Here is a 17,256-nt window from a genome sequence, read left to right as displayed (position 1 = left end):
CGTCTTTGTCGACCGGTTGTATAGAAATGAAGGAAAAAATGGAGAGTATATTTCTCGCGCGACTGATTGGACCGTCTACGCTTCGCGCGTTCCTTCAGCTTCGTACACGTAGTCATATCGAACAGTGCATTCTTCCTCGTTGCGCGTCGACAAGTGGAGTGGTATAAAAAAAAAAAAGAAAAAAAGAAGAAAAAGAAAGAAAGGGAAGGAAAAACGATGAAAGAAAGGACGCTACATCTATGAGAACATCTATGAGAGACAAGCGTTCGCGCATTGTACGCATTCGCGTGGAAAGATAAAAACGCGATGTCGCGGAATTACGCGCGTACAATTTATCGCTTCCTATTTTCACTGTTTGCCACCCTATGATTATTTGAACACCGCGTTAACATTCGATGCTTGGTTTCGTGCTGCAAGTGAGCCCAACATAGGGGACTTGAGCACCAATTCCCCTTAATGAGGTATATCATCGAATCTGGGGTCACGTTTTTCTCCGGTTCGTCTCGTGTAACTGCGCGTAACACGTGTACGCGCGTGCTCGAGAGTACATCGCTCGTAACGAGATTGAACGCGTTTAACTGAAAATTGTACAAGGGGATTTCAAGTGACGGCTACAAATATGGGCGAGCTGTGGACGGTGACCGTGTCACGAATCCCGGCGGCAAATATGTGACGCTTCTAAATAAAATGAAGAAGGAAAATGGCTAGGAAAATTGACAAAAAAGCGCGTTTTACGAGTGAACATTCTGGCGAACTTTACGAGTGATTACGAAGTTTATGGGGAAAAATCGCGGAAATTTATACGGCAACGAATCTCGTTTCTTTTATTTTGTTGTATTATTTATATTCTCGATTCGCGTGTTTAGATTTTCAATCTTTTATTCAACGTTTCTGTTTTATTTCGTTGGTTTATTTAAACTGGTGTGTATAACGGTGACAAAAGACGGATCGTTAGATCGCGTAACGGTGACGCGTTAACAGGGTTACTTATGGAAATGCGGTGTTACTGAATAGATCAACTCTTTGTCGAATTACGCGATTCCAATCGCTAATTGGATCCGACGTTGCTTTTGTTCGTCTCGCATCGAGAGAGATTGAAACGCTGCGACAATAAGCGGATACGGTCGAATGCGCAAATAATTTCGATCAATGGTCATTCGTTCTACCGTTTTCCTTTCTGCGGGGTATGACGATTCCTCGGTTATGACGACTTTCTTTAATCCTACTACTCGACCGGAAAGAAGAATCGTTCCAATAAGCTTCGATTAATTAGCGTAACGAGCGTTAAACAAACCAAAAGAGTTTCCAAGTTTTACATTCCGAGGGCAAAAAATATCTAACGATATCTTGGCCAAAAGCGTGAAACGCGACTGTAGTATCAAAGAGTCCTTATTTCATCCACGATTCGTAATGATAAAGCGAGGACAGGGAATCAGAGGAAGCTACTGGTTATCGAGTTAGACAGAATCTCTATCGAATTTGCTCGTAAACAAGAAGAACGAGGACAATTTTCCTTCACAGCGGGCATAGTTCCCCTTAATAACCGTTTTGCCTTCGCTGTCAGCGACAAACTGCTTTATACGCGTATTAATTTAACCATATTTTCCATCGCTGTCGTTCGACGAGCGCCCGAGCGAGTTTGCTTGCCCCTTGCTTGAGAGGAAGAACGCCCCTGGGAGCAGCAGATGTACCGATGCACACGATACGTGAGCACTCTGTACTCCGAATATACTATATATCCATACGTGTGAGGATGAATGTAGTATGTATACGCATCCATGGAAAGCAGCGAGCTGGCTCATGTATAAATGCGAGCTAGATGGCAGGGTTGCATAGCTGTAAACCGGCGGCGCAGGTGCACCGCGCGCTCGTACAGGGCAGGAAGCGCCGAATATAAACGTCTTCACGGCACATATACGCTTTCACAAATTGGATGGACGCGCGCGCGATATAACGATATGTATAGAGCTCGTGGCGATGAACCTTTAACGGTTTCATAGTTTCGCGTAGCTATCGAAATTCTGCTTATCAAATCGCCGTCCCTACGTAATACGTCGGCTGCTTCGTATGGTTTTCACGTACGCATTGTCTATGCGCATGGTCGCGATCCGATCGCTGAAAAACATTGTCGTGAAATTTCGAGGACATTAGCCACGTCGGTGATACTCTATCAGATTTGCCTGGTAGAACAGATATAGGGGAGAAACCCGTTGATAGAGAGGCAGGGGTTGTGGAAAGGAAACGCTCTGGGAGGAAATGATACGAACCGAGGGAGTGGGAGAGTGGTAAATGTTGCAATCGGAACACGGTGTGGAGAAAGGCGACGTTTCGCGCGCCATTCAGCGAATGTGGATGAGCGTACGTGAGCGTTTTATCGTCGGCGGGAAGTTGGTTCGGTTATCATTATTTGAATACAGTGAATGCCGACGGTGGTTTCATTATTTTTTCTCTTTTCGACGCTCGACGAGAGACGCGCGCGACAAATCGAATAATGTTTTGAATAACATTTTCTAGAAAGCAATCGCATTTTGTTTCAAAGAATTGAAACGTTTCGTGCTTAAAAAAACGAATTGAACGCCGTATAAATCTTTGAAATTGCTAGGACATTTTTTCTATTATATATTTTTCACGCTTGAGCGATGAACTCGCCGCATTCCCGGCGATGAATGCAAATGATTTCGCGCGTAGACCGTAATAACTGACAAGACGGAGATCGAATATGATTGATCCCGCTGTTACTGCTGCATACTTGCTGCAGCTACTCTGCTGCTCCTTCGATGCTTCGTAACAAAACGGAAGTCCTTCGGCGTTTACCGGATATACGTGTGTGTCCATACATAGCTATATATGTGTGTGCATTTTGCAATATAAACCGCTTACCGCAGATGCGCGGAGGGAATATCGAAGAAGTTGCAAAGCGACCGTTCGTTCGAGCTTACCTACGAGGCCAAGAGAATATTGGGAAACCAATTGTTTCTTTATCCGGTCGAATATCCTTATTGATTCGATTCATCTTCGGATGAATTATTCGTTTAGAGAAAAATATCCCCCTTTCCGTCCAATGTACTTCTGCAGTATTTTATCGAGACACGTCGCCTCTCGAGATCAATTTCGAGCGTTTAACGATTGATCACCTTTCGATCGGCTTGTTTCTATTTCCCAAATAGATTGTCTATATCAATTCGTCGTAAAATTATACGAAACGAGGAACGAGACCGCTAAATCATAGTGTTCTTTGTTTCATTGCATTCGTATCTAGATGAAAGTTTCCCTGTAAATAATTAATTACGGTAGTTCATCGTGTCAAAGCAGATACGTACTTTCAGCACAGTACCGCGAGTTGTGTCTGCTTTTGAGAGTTTAAATCTGATATCTCCCCTAGGACGTATAAAAAGTTTCCCCTTCTTGCGTAATGGCTGCCAGAATACCTTTCCTGCGTGTAATTACGCGAATACGTACGCAAGTTTATACACTTTAATCGACAACGCCAACAGTTCTTATTGTTCTTATTCACGTTACACTTCGATCGATATCTACTCATAAATGTCGTTCGCGAACCAACGACATACCTGACCTTCCAGCTAATACAATTTCACAGAAATTAACGTTACAATCTCGGTCAAGTTCCATTAACGTCTTCCCAAAAGCCTTCTCGATTTTCCGCGTGTCCGAACGTCGATCCTTCTAAACGGAACATGCCGCGCGATCCATGTTACAGGACGGGGTGTGGTGCTGGACAGTCAGGGTCCAGTGTTGATCTCGGAGCCACGCTCGTCGGTCGAATTCTCGAACGAGACCGGGGCTATGATCCATTGTTCGGCCCAGGGCAGTCCCTTGCCAAGGATTGATTGGCTTATGGGGGACGAGTCACCGGTCCTCCCTATACCTCACATCCGTGAGATGCTGGTGAATGGTTCAATGTATTTTTTGCCATTCAGTGCGGAGACCTACCGACACGACGTCCACGCGGCTGTCTACAGATGTCAAGCCTCGAACAGCGTCGGCAGGGTGTTGGGCCGTGAAATCACGGTAAAGGCCGGTGAGTACCTTTATTTCTTCGCTTCCAACCGATTGCTTTGCCCTTCCGGTCCGGAAGCTAGACTTTTTCCTTTCCATTCTCCATCATCTTTCACTTTCATCTACATCGTTCTCGCAAAATTGCCAGATGGTTTTATCACAATGTGTTATTGATTCTCCATTCCTTTTTATTATTTCCTTTCCCTTCCATAGAAATTCCCTCCCTATACTCTTCGACCTTAATCCGTCACTTTCATCTGCATGATTCTTAAAAAATTGCTCGATAATTTTATCCCAATGTATCATCGACTCTGTTCTCCTCCCTGTTATTTCTTTCCTGTTCCATAGAAATTTCGTGCATTTTGTGTATCTTTAAAATAGCCACTCGCGCAACGATAACGAGAGCGCTATATTTCGCGATATCTCGCGGCAGGTGGAGAACTCCTTGCAAAGAAGTGTACAGAATCGTTCGGACAAAGAGCGCCTCTCGGACGCTGAACCGGAAAATGCGACAGCAGTAATCTGGCAAAAAATTGCCGGGGAACGTTCGCGGAGTGTCGTGGCTCGCAATTACGCCATGAACACGGCGTAGCTGTAGCAACGTCCGCGCTCTCCACCTGCTAACTTAACGTCACGTTTCGTTGGTATCGGGTGGCGGGAATTTAATGCCTCGACTTCGCGATTTGATATTTCTCTTTTTTTTTTTTTTACATTTCGCGTAACTCTTTCGTGGCGCTCCTCGCTAGGCGCGCTGCAAGATTATTCGTTATCGAATACCGCGATGTCTCCGGTAGTCCGCTATCTCTCTCGCCGCTCGTAAACGTAATCGGTCGTTCTACAGGATGACGTTCTAAACCACGAGCCGCGGGTAAAAGTGGAAGAATGATCGCGGCTTGAGAGAGCCGCGCCAACTACATTTATCGTTGCTTCGCTGCTTCATCCCCCAACTCGCAGATGCACTGCTTGGAATCCGTGGCCGCTTATGGTTAACAAGCGACACTCACTGCCAAGATCAAGATCCAGCTTTACCTCTCGCACGCTGCCAAGCTTTCGCTCGCGTTTTTCTAGCGACCACCGGAAACAGACGAGCGTTTTGTCGGTGTACGTGTTACCGTGTTTCATGTTTGCGTGTGTGCGCGAAAGACGGGCAAACCGACGAAACAAAGCAATCCCTGGCGAGCACAAAAGACGAACGAAAGATTTTCGTTGGTTTTTTGCTGGGAATAACAATCGCGTCCAAGCCCTGGCAAGAATCACTTATCGCGCTTAGCGGCTCGTGAATCAACGAAAATTTCTGGAAAGAATCGCCGAGTTGCGTTACGTAGAATAGAAAGGGTGGATTGTGCGCGATAACTGGAGAACTGAATTGAAAACATGAGAGGGAGCCACTAATTACCGAATGCACGGGTCGTAGACAGGTTGAAAAGCGACGTTGTTGGCGAGTAGAATAACGAATCTGTAATAGAAAATGCGTAGTGCCTTATATTATTATTGGAGTTAACGACGAGAGACGGGTCGTTACGGTCTGGAATATCTGGCCATAAGCTGTTGAGCTCTCGAGATTCGCTTTCGTGAATATCGATGTCTGAATAGAATTGCCGAGTTTAAAACAACCCTGACGATAATTGTCGCGGTATGACGAGAGATAAAGTCGAACGAAGATCGAGTAAATTCTTGGAAATTTGCCTAGCTCGATTTTCCTTGGAGTTTCGACATTGTCTTCCGTAACTCATCCTCTTGTTCCTTCTTCCGTTCCATAGATGTAGTAACTTTATTTCACGGAACAAACGTGGCTAACGATGGAGAACTGATACCGACGCTCTTTCTTTCAGTGGTACGTCAAAAGTACGAAGTCCAAGTGCGAGATGTTTACGTCCTTCCTGGAAATACCGGTGTGCTCAGGTGTGACATACCGACGTTCGTTAAGGAGTACGTGGCAGTCACGTCCTGGGTTCGAGATTCAGCCTATAACATCTTTCCAACGCCGAAAAGCGGTGAGTGATATTGCGATAAATTGAGCTGAGTTCGATAAGGCTGAAACGTGTCGGACGTGCCTCGAGTATCTTAAACTTACTAGCTTACCCGTGATGTTTCCAAACACGGATCTCCCTCGACTAAACTATCGTTCATCGTGATTTCAGCCGTTCAGAAATCCAGCTAACTGTACGATTACACTTTCTGAAGAATTTTCGTTTTTTATTTTAGCATCAAAATAAGCGACTAGCGTTTCATTTCTCAGAAACACTAATTTACAAAATTTACCATTTCATTAGTATAATTACAGCGTACGTTTTGAGACAACCTTTTTTTATCATACACGCAACAGTTTTCCTTCCTGTTTTTTCCTTTTTTAGTCGTTTCGATTTTAGGATTGGTCGAATTCGATTCGTTAGAACGAACGATGTTCGCCGTCCATTGAGATCGTTCAACGGACTAACTCGCGCATCGTCGATATCGAGAGAACGAGCATGCCAGGAACAAAAGGTTGGATATTTCTCGAACGAAAAACGCGATTTGGTACGCATTCTCGTTACGCATTCCAAAGAGCCCTTGCCGTATCGTGTACCGATGTCACGTCTCGGTGCACGTGATTGCGAAGTTTTTGACATTTACATTCCCCGCTGCTGAAGAGGCACGTAGAAATGGCGTACCGATAAAAGCGTAGGAGTCTGATAAATTGGAACCACTTTTTTGCCCGGTTTTTCCCCTCGTTTGTGTACCGCGGCCGAACGCGCGCAGAGCAAAAAAGCCCACGTTACGGCGCGCACACACGCTGATATAAGCTGCTCTGGTCAATATCCGAGTTAATTAGAGTCTGAGGGGACTATTCGAGTATCCACGTATACACATTAACGTGGCCGCCCACTCTTGCACGCCATAAGCCCACGTGAATTGTGGTACTACATATGGGAAAAAGGGGGTCTCGTCGAGCACATGTGCAAGAGTTTATGAGAACGTTGCCAATCAGCAGTAGTGTTAGAAACGACGGTGCAAAGCTCACGACGACGCGAACAGCGTTCTCTTTTATTTTTTCGAAATTGTTAATCGAGACGAATTCTCTATAACTCGGCGTTACATTTGCCCGACGGTTAGAAAGCTCTCGGACGAGACCAAGACGGGGAAATTACGCGCGCAGCAAACGAGGCAAGGAGAAGTTCAGCCAACGAAAGAAGAAGCTGTTCGTTTGATCACAAACGAACGTTGATTGAATGCAATGTCCGTTAAATTTTACGACTTTTATTTCATCGCGTCTCTTCAACACCTTCTCCTCGTGTCACGAAGATTTCCGCTTTCCGTCCTCTCTTCGCCGTTCTGTCAAACTTTTCTAACTTCTTTCCTCCCAACGCGCCATCATAATGCTCACATTGTGCCGACCAAGCAACTTGCCAGTTCGGCTCGCGATTTTCGCCGAAAGTTTTCTCGTCGAGCGTACTGTTTAGATCGTATTCGATGCTTTGGTCTGGAGAAACACACGTGCACTTGGTAGAACTGCGTGTTCTCCCTCTACCACTTCATTTTTTTAGGCTTCTTCTGCCCCTCGTTTCTCATCCTGTTTTCCTGGAATCTGTTTTTGAACGTTCCACTAAAAACTCAATCATAGTTACTCGCTTCTGCGTTCCCGACGTTCCCTCTCGAACGGATTATACCGAATAAACGGGAACTTTCTCACGTCGACGGGCTGATCTGCACGCGACTAAAAACTTTTCCGAGTGATTCGTTTTCCATTCAGACGAGACCGCTCCCGCCACCCCCGTCGTCTCGTGCTCTTCTTCCATTTCCTCTTCCATCGCAAGATTGGATTTTCCTGGCCGAGCACGATCGAGACTTCGCCTGTTGCCTTCACGTCGTGTTCTCTCCTCGCTGTTTGATTTAACCCTAACGTTTGCCCTCCGCTTGTCCCACGTCAGAGACACGTCAACGGAGAAGTTCTGGACACTGTCCAACAGCTCTGCAGTTAGGCTCGCTTTAGATGGCCAATTACGGTGAATAATTTGTTAAGGAAGCTGTGGTAACGAGAGGAACGTTTCCCGTGACTCTGACCGGCATAGTGTTTGGAGAAGCGTTGGAGAATAGCTGGTTAGATTTTGAATGGATTTTGAGAATCCAAGTAGAAGTTATTCGCGACTCAAGTTTCAAGAGTAATAGAGGCAGAAATTTCGGTAGAAGTTGAGGAATACGATGCAAAGGGCTGAGAGGAGGGAGAGTTTTGTAGTTAGAGATCGGTGTCACGATAAAATTAGTTCGAAATACAGATGTACGGAGACGGTGCAGTCTTATTCGTATCTCTGATACTCACTCGAGCTCCTTGTCCGACAGCAATTTCCTACAGAAGGAAGAGCTTGATGAGGAGCTAGCTCGATTATAATAGAATAGTTCGGTTCTACAAAGCGAACGATCCGCTCTCGAATCTCGGCTCAAAGCTTCTGTAATCGATTCTTCCTGTGCCTGTAAGTTCTTTTTATTGACATTATTATCAGCGTTGGAAAACTTGGATCGTCGCTTGGATTACAAAGTAAAAGTCCAACGAATGAAGATGAAGAAAAAATTGTGTTGTCGCTGATAACTCGGTAACCAGGACCGAAACTCGGAGAATATCGATACGGTTCGAGTTGCAAGACGAGCGACTTTAATAATTCGTTGACGATATCGAGCAGAAAGTCGTGATAAGATTGCCACCCGATATCCATTTCACGAAGTAGACGCCAAGTAGAACAAAAGTTGCCAGCAATTTCTTCGCGATCCTCGTTTCTGCTTCGTTCGATGCTTGCATCGAAATGCATTCATTTCGAACGTCGTTCGTGACTGTCGAAAGACCGATTCAATTCTTATCGATTACGTTCCGTTCGATAATTTAACGTAAAACGTGGGTGGAACGTAACAGAAGTAAGAGTATCGACGGTTCTCCTCGGGAATTAAAGTGCAGTGAATATCGGGGCGGTCGGGAACTGTGCATCGCAGCTCAAACACGAAGCGTTCGGCCACAATGCAAATTCGCTCCAGGCTGATCGTCCCTCTGTGCCCCGAGAACCCTGAACCATCTTCTGCCTTGCAGTATCCTGTCCGAGTCCTTCCGTCGTCCGACCATGGATTTCCACTGTCGATCCCGAACCCGATGTCGTCTTTCTCTCTCTCTCTCTCCTTTTCTTTTCTTTCGTTTTCTTCGCCTTAATTTCCCCTTCGTTTACTCTCTTTCCATTGTAGATCTGTTCGATGGGTGTTTCATGGTCCATGCATTCGAGGAGTCTCTCGATTTAAGTGGATTTCACGCAAAAAGCGTTTACATCCAGCTAATTATCAAGATAGAACGTCGCATTAGGTGACATCAGAATGCGTGAAAAGGGATTCAACGAATTTATTCTTTTCGCTTCTCTGACTACGCGAAAACTTGCAAAAGGATAAACGCGACCTTCTTCTTTTTCCTTGTTACGAATTTTCACACCTTTCGACGCGTGATTTAACGAAGAAAAATTTGTGTTATTCGATCGGGATTTTACGGCGTGTAAATCGAAGGGAAAACAGTTCATGGCGTTCGGTGTTTGTACGCGGCGTGCGAGCCTGGAACGACGCCGGAACGATATCGCAGTGATAACAGCTCCGGGCTGTTTTCATTCACAGCACTCACCAGTTCAGAGACTCGCCGACTAGACAAACCGAAAGTTACTCGTTAGTAAGCTGTTCGTCTACCGAACGACGAGCAAATCCGGGCTTCACACTTCACGTTCGGTTTAATGCGTTGCAATGAATTTTTAATCGAGGCCACCACGATGACGCTGCGGATCGCGTGATCCATTGATTTCATAAGCATTAGACGAGCAATGATTAGGAGCAGCCTGAAAGCAAAACTTCTGACGGTGCTATTAGCTCCATATTTTTTGGTTTTCGCGTTCACTCTGCGACTTCGGCGGAAATTTTTCATGGATCCTGGTAAGGATCGGAACCGGTAAATAGGCGATGACAGTTTGCAGCTCGGACAGCTTAAAACGAAAGTTTTTCCAGGGAGTCGGGTTTCCGGGGAAAGTTTGCCAGGATCGTCGAGGAATAACACGGACGCGCAAAAAGCCGTGTGAAAAACGAACACCGCCTAAGAGATATCGATTTATCGCTCTTGCAAGAACGAGAAACTTTCCCAAACAGTTTTCAACAGCGTCGGTCGTCCCGTGTTTTACGATCCTCTTCGGCGAATAAGAATATCCACGACAGTCTCGAAAATCACGCGCACCCGCCGCCCGCGCTCGACGAAAGTTCCAGGGAAAGGCTTTTAACAAATCAGAAGCGGTTGAAATCGTTTTCCAAGCGAGCGGAACACAAAAGCGAAGATCAACCGACCGATTTCAACTATTTCACGATGACATCCTTGTATTTTTACCGAGCGGTGCTCCAATTTTAATCAACGAAACTGTTGGTCCGCTTGGAAGCATTTCGAACGAAAGATCGAGAGTTCGTAATTCTTGAAATCACAGGGAGGGAAAATGAATTTTTTCCGCTGTTCCTTCCAAGCGAGGTTCAAACAATCGACTCGTTCCTCGCCGACTGTTAATCTGAATAGTGAACGTTCACGAGGTTCCGCTGAAAGCGCGCTCGTTGAACGGAAGCTGTCGCGGCGGGGGAAAAGGATTTATACGAGAAAAGTTGGCGCGATTTAAAGCGTCCGTTCTATCGCGATCCGGCATACGCGAGATTCATAACCTCGATAAGCGAATGACAAGAAAATCCAGCCGTGATTTATCATGTTGCGCGTTTGGAAAAAGCACCGCCTATACGCACGGAACGACCAACTTTTCCTTAAAACTGAAAACGTCTGTGTTTCATGACGGACGGTACGGCGTGGAGGAACGTATATATCAAATAAATCGAGGCCTACACGTGTTTTTTCGGTGGTCGACGAATATGTGAATCGTACGTATCATTTGGTTCGCAGAAGCAATTTAACACAGGAACAACCCTCGGTGAATATGTGCTGTTATAGATAAAATCGCGTTGACCTCGTTGGAAGCGATTGCATCATAATTTCGTAGAGAAATACACCGCAAAATCGATTATCCGACATTCCATACCATGTGGAGCACGTTTCACCTGAAATATCAAGGTCTGATTCCGAATAGCCTCCAGCGAGGTTAGTTTAATTAACGACGAACGTAAACGCAAATGCCGTTGATGTTTGTAAATCACACACGTTCTCATACTCGTGTGTGTTGCTTACGGAGAATAAAATCGCAAATAAGTCAGTCAGATTGTTTCGTTTCTCGGTACGCGATCGTGGGAGGCAGCGTCGAGGAACCTTGCGTCTCCTATCACGGCTCTAGCTTATCGTCGACGGTCTTTAATGCTGTATTTACTGAAAATACAAGGGAGGAGGGTGGAATGAAAAAAAAAAGGTATTTAATACGCCAACTGACAATTTGTCAGCATCTCGATATGTCCCAGTAGTACGTTAACACGAATACACAGACTGCTCCTCCCATATCGGAACAATACGCGTTCACCTGGTATTTTCGCCAGGATTAAATGCTCAAACGGCTAAAAGCTCGCCGCTGCACGTGCATTCGTTCGCGTGCCATTGTATTCTCAATTTCACGTCCCAGCCAGAGAGAAAAAGAGGAACAGCTGGAAAAAAGGGGAAAAAACACGGTGTAGCCCCATGTAGGATGGGGGTGTAGGTAGATAGGTAGGCAGGCGCAGAGAAGGGTGAGATTGGCTATCCTTTTTGAAACCAGAAGCTTTTAGAATTATTACACCGGCTAAATGGCATTTCAACTGGTTAATGGGTATTAAAAAATGTTTCGTTTGACCCGACCGGAAATCTGCCATCTCCATTCATGTGTGTTACACGTTGTACACGGGATCGCAGGGATACGGGCAGGGGTTCCGTGAAGACTTGCAGCGAGATTGAATCCGCGAAATCGGGTAATGCCTCTCCGACCCTGCTGTTGCTGGCGTTGCGTCTCTCCTGGTTCTATGGTGGCGTCCTTTTTCGGTTGAAGAACGCTCGGGCTCCATAATTCACCAGCGAGAACCATAGCACCGACATGCTATTCTACCGTTGCAGGCTGCGGTCGGCTTATTCGAGCATATTATTCCGCGTGTACATGCAAAAATATTCGCGTGGTCGAATCGACTGGTTAAATCCCATGCCATCAGCGAAATAGACAGTCTGTCATTTTCCCGTGGCGCCAGTCAGTATATCCAGCCGCGCCCCTGTTGCCAGTGTTTTATATCGCGAAACCTTTGCCGCAGTCCATTACTCTTATTAGCACGAAATTTCAGTCACGCGGCTGAAACGAGGTTTTCCAGTCGGTCGGCGGAAAGGAAATCTCGCTGCGATTCCGCCCGTCACTTCTTGTTGACCGTCGTCCACCGATCGATGCTTCTCTCGTTGCCATTTCGATGACTCACAAAAGCGAGATGAAAAGCTGCTTAAACGATTCTCATATTTCGCTTAAAGCTTTCAGGGAGGATTAAAGAGCCCTTGGCTGTGTTACGAGATCGAAGTTCTCGAAGAGGTTCGAATAGTTGCGGTATCCGCCAACCCGATACTTTCGACATTCAGTTATCGGTTTTCTACCAGTTTATAACTGTTATTTGTGCTACGTGGTCGATAAATTATTTCGAGGAGTTCACGACGAGCAACGAATCGATCAGCGTGTGGACTAACAAGTGGTCAGCTAAATCGTTGTAAATGGATTTTTTAATGGTACTGTTGCGTTTATCGGTCATGAAAGGCTGGCATTCGCGGATTGAAATATTGGCCAGTAGTCGAGCCACGCTATAAGTCAGCCTTGTCCGCCGTTCTCTCACTTATCGTTGGCTTGGTCTTTGGAAAATATCTATCGCTAAACATGTTCGATCTTCGTCCAATACTCGAAGCTTTCTCTCGTCTAGGAAACTCGGTCAACGATTCACAACGATTCGCAATAGCGCACGGTTTCTCGCGAAAACGAGGCCGTTTAACGCCCGCAACGGCTAATTTGTTGGATAATAAAATTTCCTCTCCAAGTCTGTGCGCGACGTATGCAAATACGAGCGAATTGCAGCGAAATCGTAGACCGTCCAGACATTTTTATAGGAGCCAAGCTTTCTCTCATCTTCGTTGCAACGTTTTAGCGTAGTCGTGGCGTACCAACCGCCCTCAAGGTGTAACCAGACTTTACGTGAATTCCTACTCTAGCTTCGGCTATAACGGTCACGTTTCAACAGCGGGAATATCGAGCAATTTCCTCGAGAATAATGCAACACATAGAGAGGCCAGGAAGTAGGTAATACGCGTGATACAACGAACGACGAAATATTGACACTGGTACGCGAGAAACCGGCGATGGGAGTATGAACGGGGGTGAAAAACCGATGGAATGGAAGAGAATGAGACGAGGGGCTGGGACAACGAGCATGAATACTGTATCGGAGCAAATGCAGTCGTTTATACATCGAGGTGCGAACTCGTGGGCAAAAACATTTTCGCGCGATGCATTTTCTACTGCGTCACGCACGGCACCACACACGGACCATTCCACGTTGAAAATGGTCACGGAAGAAGGGAATTTACGTAATATATTTCGTGTCAGCCGGGAGAAAAAAGCTGGAAAAATAGCGGCTAAAGCGTCCCTTTGTGCCACGTGGCGTCACTCGTGCAACGATTTCGCGTAATTTACATTAGAAGGCGCGGCCCGTATCGTGGTTCCTCTTTCAACGTTGTTTCACTCTTCTCGTCGCTCATCCTCCTACCCGACTCTGTTCCCCCTGCACTCTGTGCTTGCGAACCCAATCCAAATGAATCGCTATTAGTTCCTCGGATTTCTATAAAAATAGAAATTTTCATACGATTGCTGACATTGATATTTCAGAAAATGAATTGTAACGAAATTTACCGTTAAATGTTATTGGCTTTTCCGTCCAAATACAATTTCCATTTCCGTCGCGTCTAGGTATTTCGTTTTTTGGATCAACGATCGGTGAAACGCGATCCCAACGATATTGTCGACGCCATTGCGGCTGAGTTTTCGCAGAATTATCGATCAGAAAACCGGAATTATTGCGACAATTCGCTCGTGTACGTTCGTGCACTTCGGGTACGTTCGTTCGAGCGTATCAAGTTCGCTCAGAACGAATACGCTCGAAATATAATTTTCCCATGTGTGCGCCATTATGCGCATGGCAGAGCAACTTGTGTACGTTAATCCGATAAGGTGCGGTGCGTTTGAGCAGAAGTTGGATCAGCAAAAGGAAATAATTAACACAGATTCGACTCGAGTGGAAACAATTTAGCAGAAACAATAATTTTACTTTACGTGGATTTACGTTTTGTCGATGGCTATCTAGAACTTTTTTCGTCGTCTGAAATAATATTTTCACAATGATATTAAGTAATAGCGTCGTAAAATTAGTTGAAATAAAAATTCTTCCCTCCGTTGCGAGCTTCGCCGATCCAACAAAGAGAAAGGGAACAACGAAGAAAAATAGTTGATTTATACTAGACAAAAGCAACGTGGCAGGTGTCAGGCTATATTTTGTCTCCTCGGAAGGTAGCCACGTCGAGGACGCGCAGATTACACGATTGACGCAAAGCTAACCCGCGAGATTTTTTACGAGCATCGATCCGCATGCGACTGTATGGAATTAACTGGTAACCGGTACGCATCCCTGCAGGCTATGCCTGGCATAGTGGCGGCCGTTATTTCGGTCAAACGCAGCAACGCGTCCAGACAACGACAAAATTTTCATTTTGCTCGACCGCTTAATAGCAGCGTTGGCCTCCATTAAACGGACCGGGCCTAGTTTCCGAATCATTTTCCACCGCTCCTTCTCAACCTGGACGGACGCGCCCACCCATTTTTATTATTCGTCAATTTACGACGCGTGCACCACCGACACGGACTCACCGACGGGAATTTCCCATTAAAGGAATTTGCATATTAATGGAACCGCGCCGAGCTGTAAGCTACGATTGGTTCGAAATTTCGATAAAACAAAAGAAGACACAGAAAAAAAAAATAGACAACGAACCGAAGATAAAGACGAAATGTTAGGCAAGGAATGAAAATAGGAAAGATATAGAATGAAAGCTAGGAGAAAATCACGGGAATCAGTGCTATGGATCTATTTTCAGATGACAGACATCATATGCTGCCAACTGGAGAGCTTCTGGTGTTCTCGGTGACTTCGTCCGACGCCCAGTCCAGTTATCGATGCCGGACCGTGCACCGCGTCACCGGAGACACCGTGGAAAGTTCCTCGTACGCCAGACTCGTGGTTACCGGTAAGTTTTCACAACGATACACATCTGGTCGCGTTGTTCCGCGGATCGTTGGTCCGCGACCGGTCGAACTTTCGTCCCGCTGAATATTTAATGGCCGGCAAATGCAGGAGAAATTTCTCCGGCCGCTCTTGGCAAGTAGAGTTCCACACCACGAAGAAAACCGCTGTGACGTGTCGTAGACCCAGGTGGGCCGGTTTAAACCACGGCAATAGCCGTATACTGTTGGCCTAGTTGTTTATTTCTTAGTCGTCCCAGGACAGTGGAAAATCTGCGACTACTTATGCAAATTCATATAGCGAAAGGAACAGTTGTAGGATTACACGGAGGAAACGTTGGACTGGTTAACTACGTGGCTGGACTCGCTTAAATTTGAACGCCTATTAAAATTGTAGTATATTATCGATCAGCAAACATTAGCGTAAATCATTGAGCCGTGCAATTAACCTTTCGCGAAGCTGAAATTAGTAAATGTGTTCGATTTTCGGTGATGGAGGCAGCGCTGGCTTATTATATGAGCAAAGGAAACAAAAGAGCGCAAAAAAGGGCATAGAGTGACAAGGATAACGAAAAAAATGCAATAACGGAAGCGACACAGAAAGAGGACGAGAAAGGACAGAAAAGGAAGGGAAAGAAAAGATAAAGGAAGGAAACGGAAAGAAACGAAGGAAGGAAGGAAGAAAGTCATTAAGAGTAGTATCTATCTTCGTTCCTCTAAGTCCAAGATTTACCTAGAAATGACATAATACTTACTTCAAGTAGGATTTCAGTGCCTTGCCCTTTGATCGTTGCTTATTATTTACTTTATTCGATAATTTAATTATTCGTTCTTTATTCTGCAAAGTAGTCTGGAAATATTTATATTCATATTCTGATTGGCAATATGTTTAATAATTATATATGGTATTTACATATCTTAATAGAATGAAATATTTATGTCACGTATTCATGCAGATTTTATGCAAATATTGGCAATATAGCACGGATGAAACCTGTGTCTCTCATTGTTAGAAACAATCGATTTATAACAGAATTTTCCAGAACCGTCGCGACTCTTCGTAAGATCACGAACCGAAAACATACGAACGTTCACATCTCAGAGATATCCAGTGAACATTTTATGCATCTACTTAGACACGATCGTTTATACATATAACGATCTCACGCATACCTTCTGCATAGTAAATCATAATGCATTGTTACGCGTTTCCTGTGGCGGCGGGTAGGCCGCTGTTCGTTCGGCTATTCGCTACTCGCGTGCACGCGCTCGCGAGCGTTCTGGCTTCTTCATGAATAAATCATGAATGTCCGAAATGCTAATGGCCGAAACGTCCACCACGGGTCGTCGGTTGTTTCTCCGACGAGCGGAGTGCTTCGAGTCGTAAACAAAATACACCGACATCGCTGAAAATACGAGCTGATTTCGAATAGTCTGCAGCTTTTACGCGCATTCATCGCGCATTCCGTCGCCCATAAATAGGTTATAACCTAATTACGAGCATTGTCGTGTGGGCACCATGCGAGCTTCCGCGCGACGTCACGGTGTTTCCACCTCTATGTGGATTGTTTCAATCGTCGTTATACTCGAAACGGATCCACCGTTGTTGATGCGACTTGGCCGTGTTTCCTGAATCCAGATACTCCGACTCGAAGGAATACCGATATTTATTGGAAGCGCAATCCACTTGCGAATGACGTTTTAACGATTTTCCCTTGTCGCAGTAATTTAATATTTATCGTGAAAGCTGAATGTCGAGTCGTATCGACGTGACGATATTTTCTTAATACGCATTCGAATTTGCCATATCTTTCCTTCTCTGAATGACGAAGAACCTCCTTTTTTTCTCTATTCATTTCGAACTCCCGAAAAGAGATTTGAAGCAGATTTTTGAAGGGGCGTGATTTAAACTTTTGGAAAATTTCTCGGGACTTAAGAACTCCTTTTTTTTTAATAAAAACATGGCCAGAGACCACGTTCCTCTCTCACCATG

General features: G+C 45.3%; 1 protein-coding gene across 7 annotated transcripts in view; it reads left to right on the top strand.

The window, feature by feature from the left end:
- The window catches only part of LOC139989161 (cell adhesion molecule Dscam2), a 136,774-nt gene that overhangs the window by 69,938 nt on the left and 49,580 nt on the right, over positions 1-17,256 (top strand). For 6 of the 7 annotated variants that reach the window (XM_072007213.1, XM_072007212.1, XM_072007216.1 and 3 more), the window contains 3 exons: positions 3,719-4,039; positions 5,850-6,011; positions 15,119-15,268. In XM_072007213.1, the coding sequence (XP_071863314.1) occupies positions 3,719-4,039; positions 5,850-6,011; positions 15,119-15,268 (633 nt within the window). The remainder of the gene's footprint in view (positions 1-3,718; positions 4,040-5,849; positions 6,012-15,118; positions 15,269-17,256) is intronic. The other variant, XM_072007215.1, reaches the window with a different exon arrangement.

Source organism: Bombus fervidus, chromosome 7 (genome assembly GCF_041682495.2).
Source record: "Bombus fervidus isolate BK054 chromosome 7, iyBomFerv1, whole genome shotgun sequence".
NCBI lineage: Eukaryota > Metazoa > Arthropoda > Insecta > Hymenoptera > Apidae > Bombus > Bombus fervidus.
The sequence above is the reverse complement of the archived record's forward strand: the minus strand, read 5'-3'. Positions and strand labels throughout refer to the sequence as shown.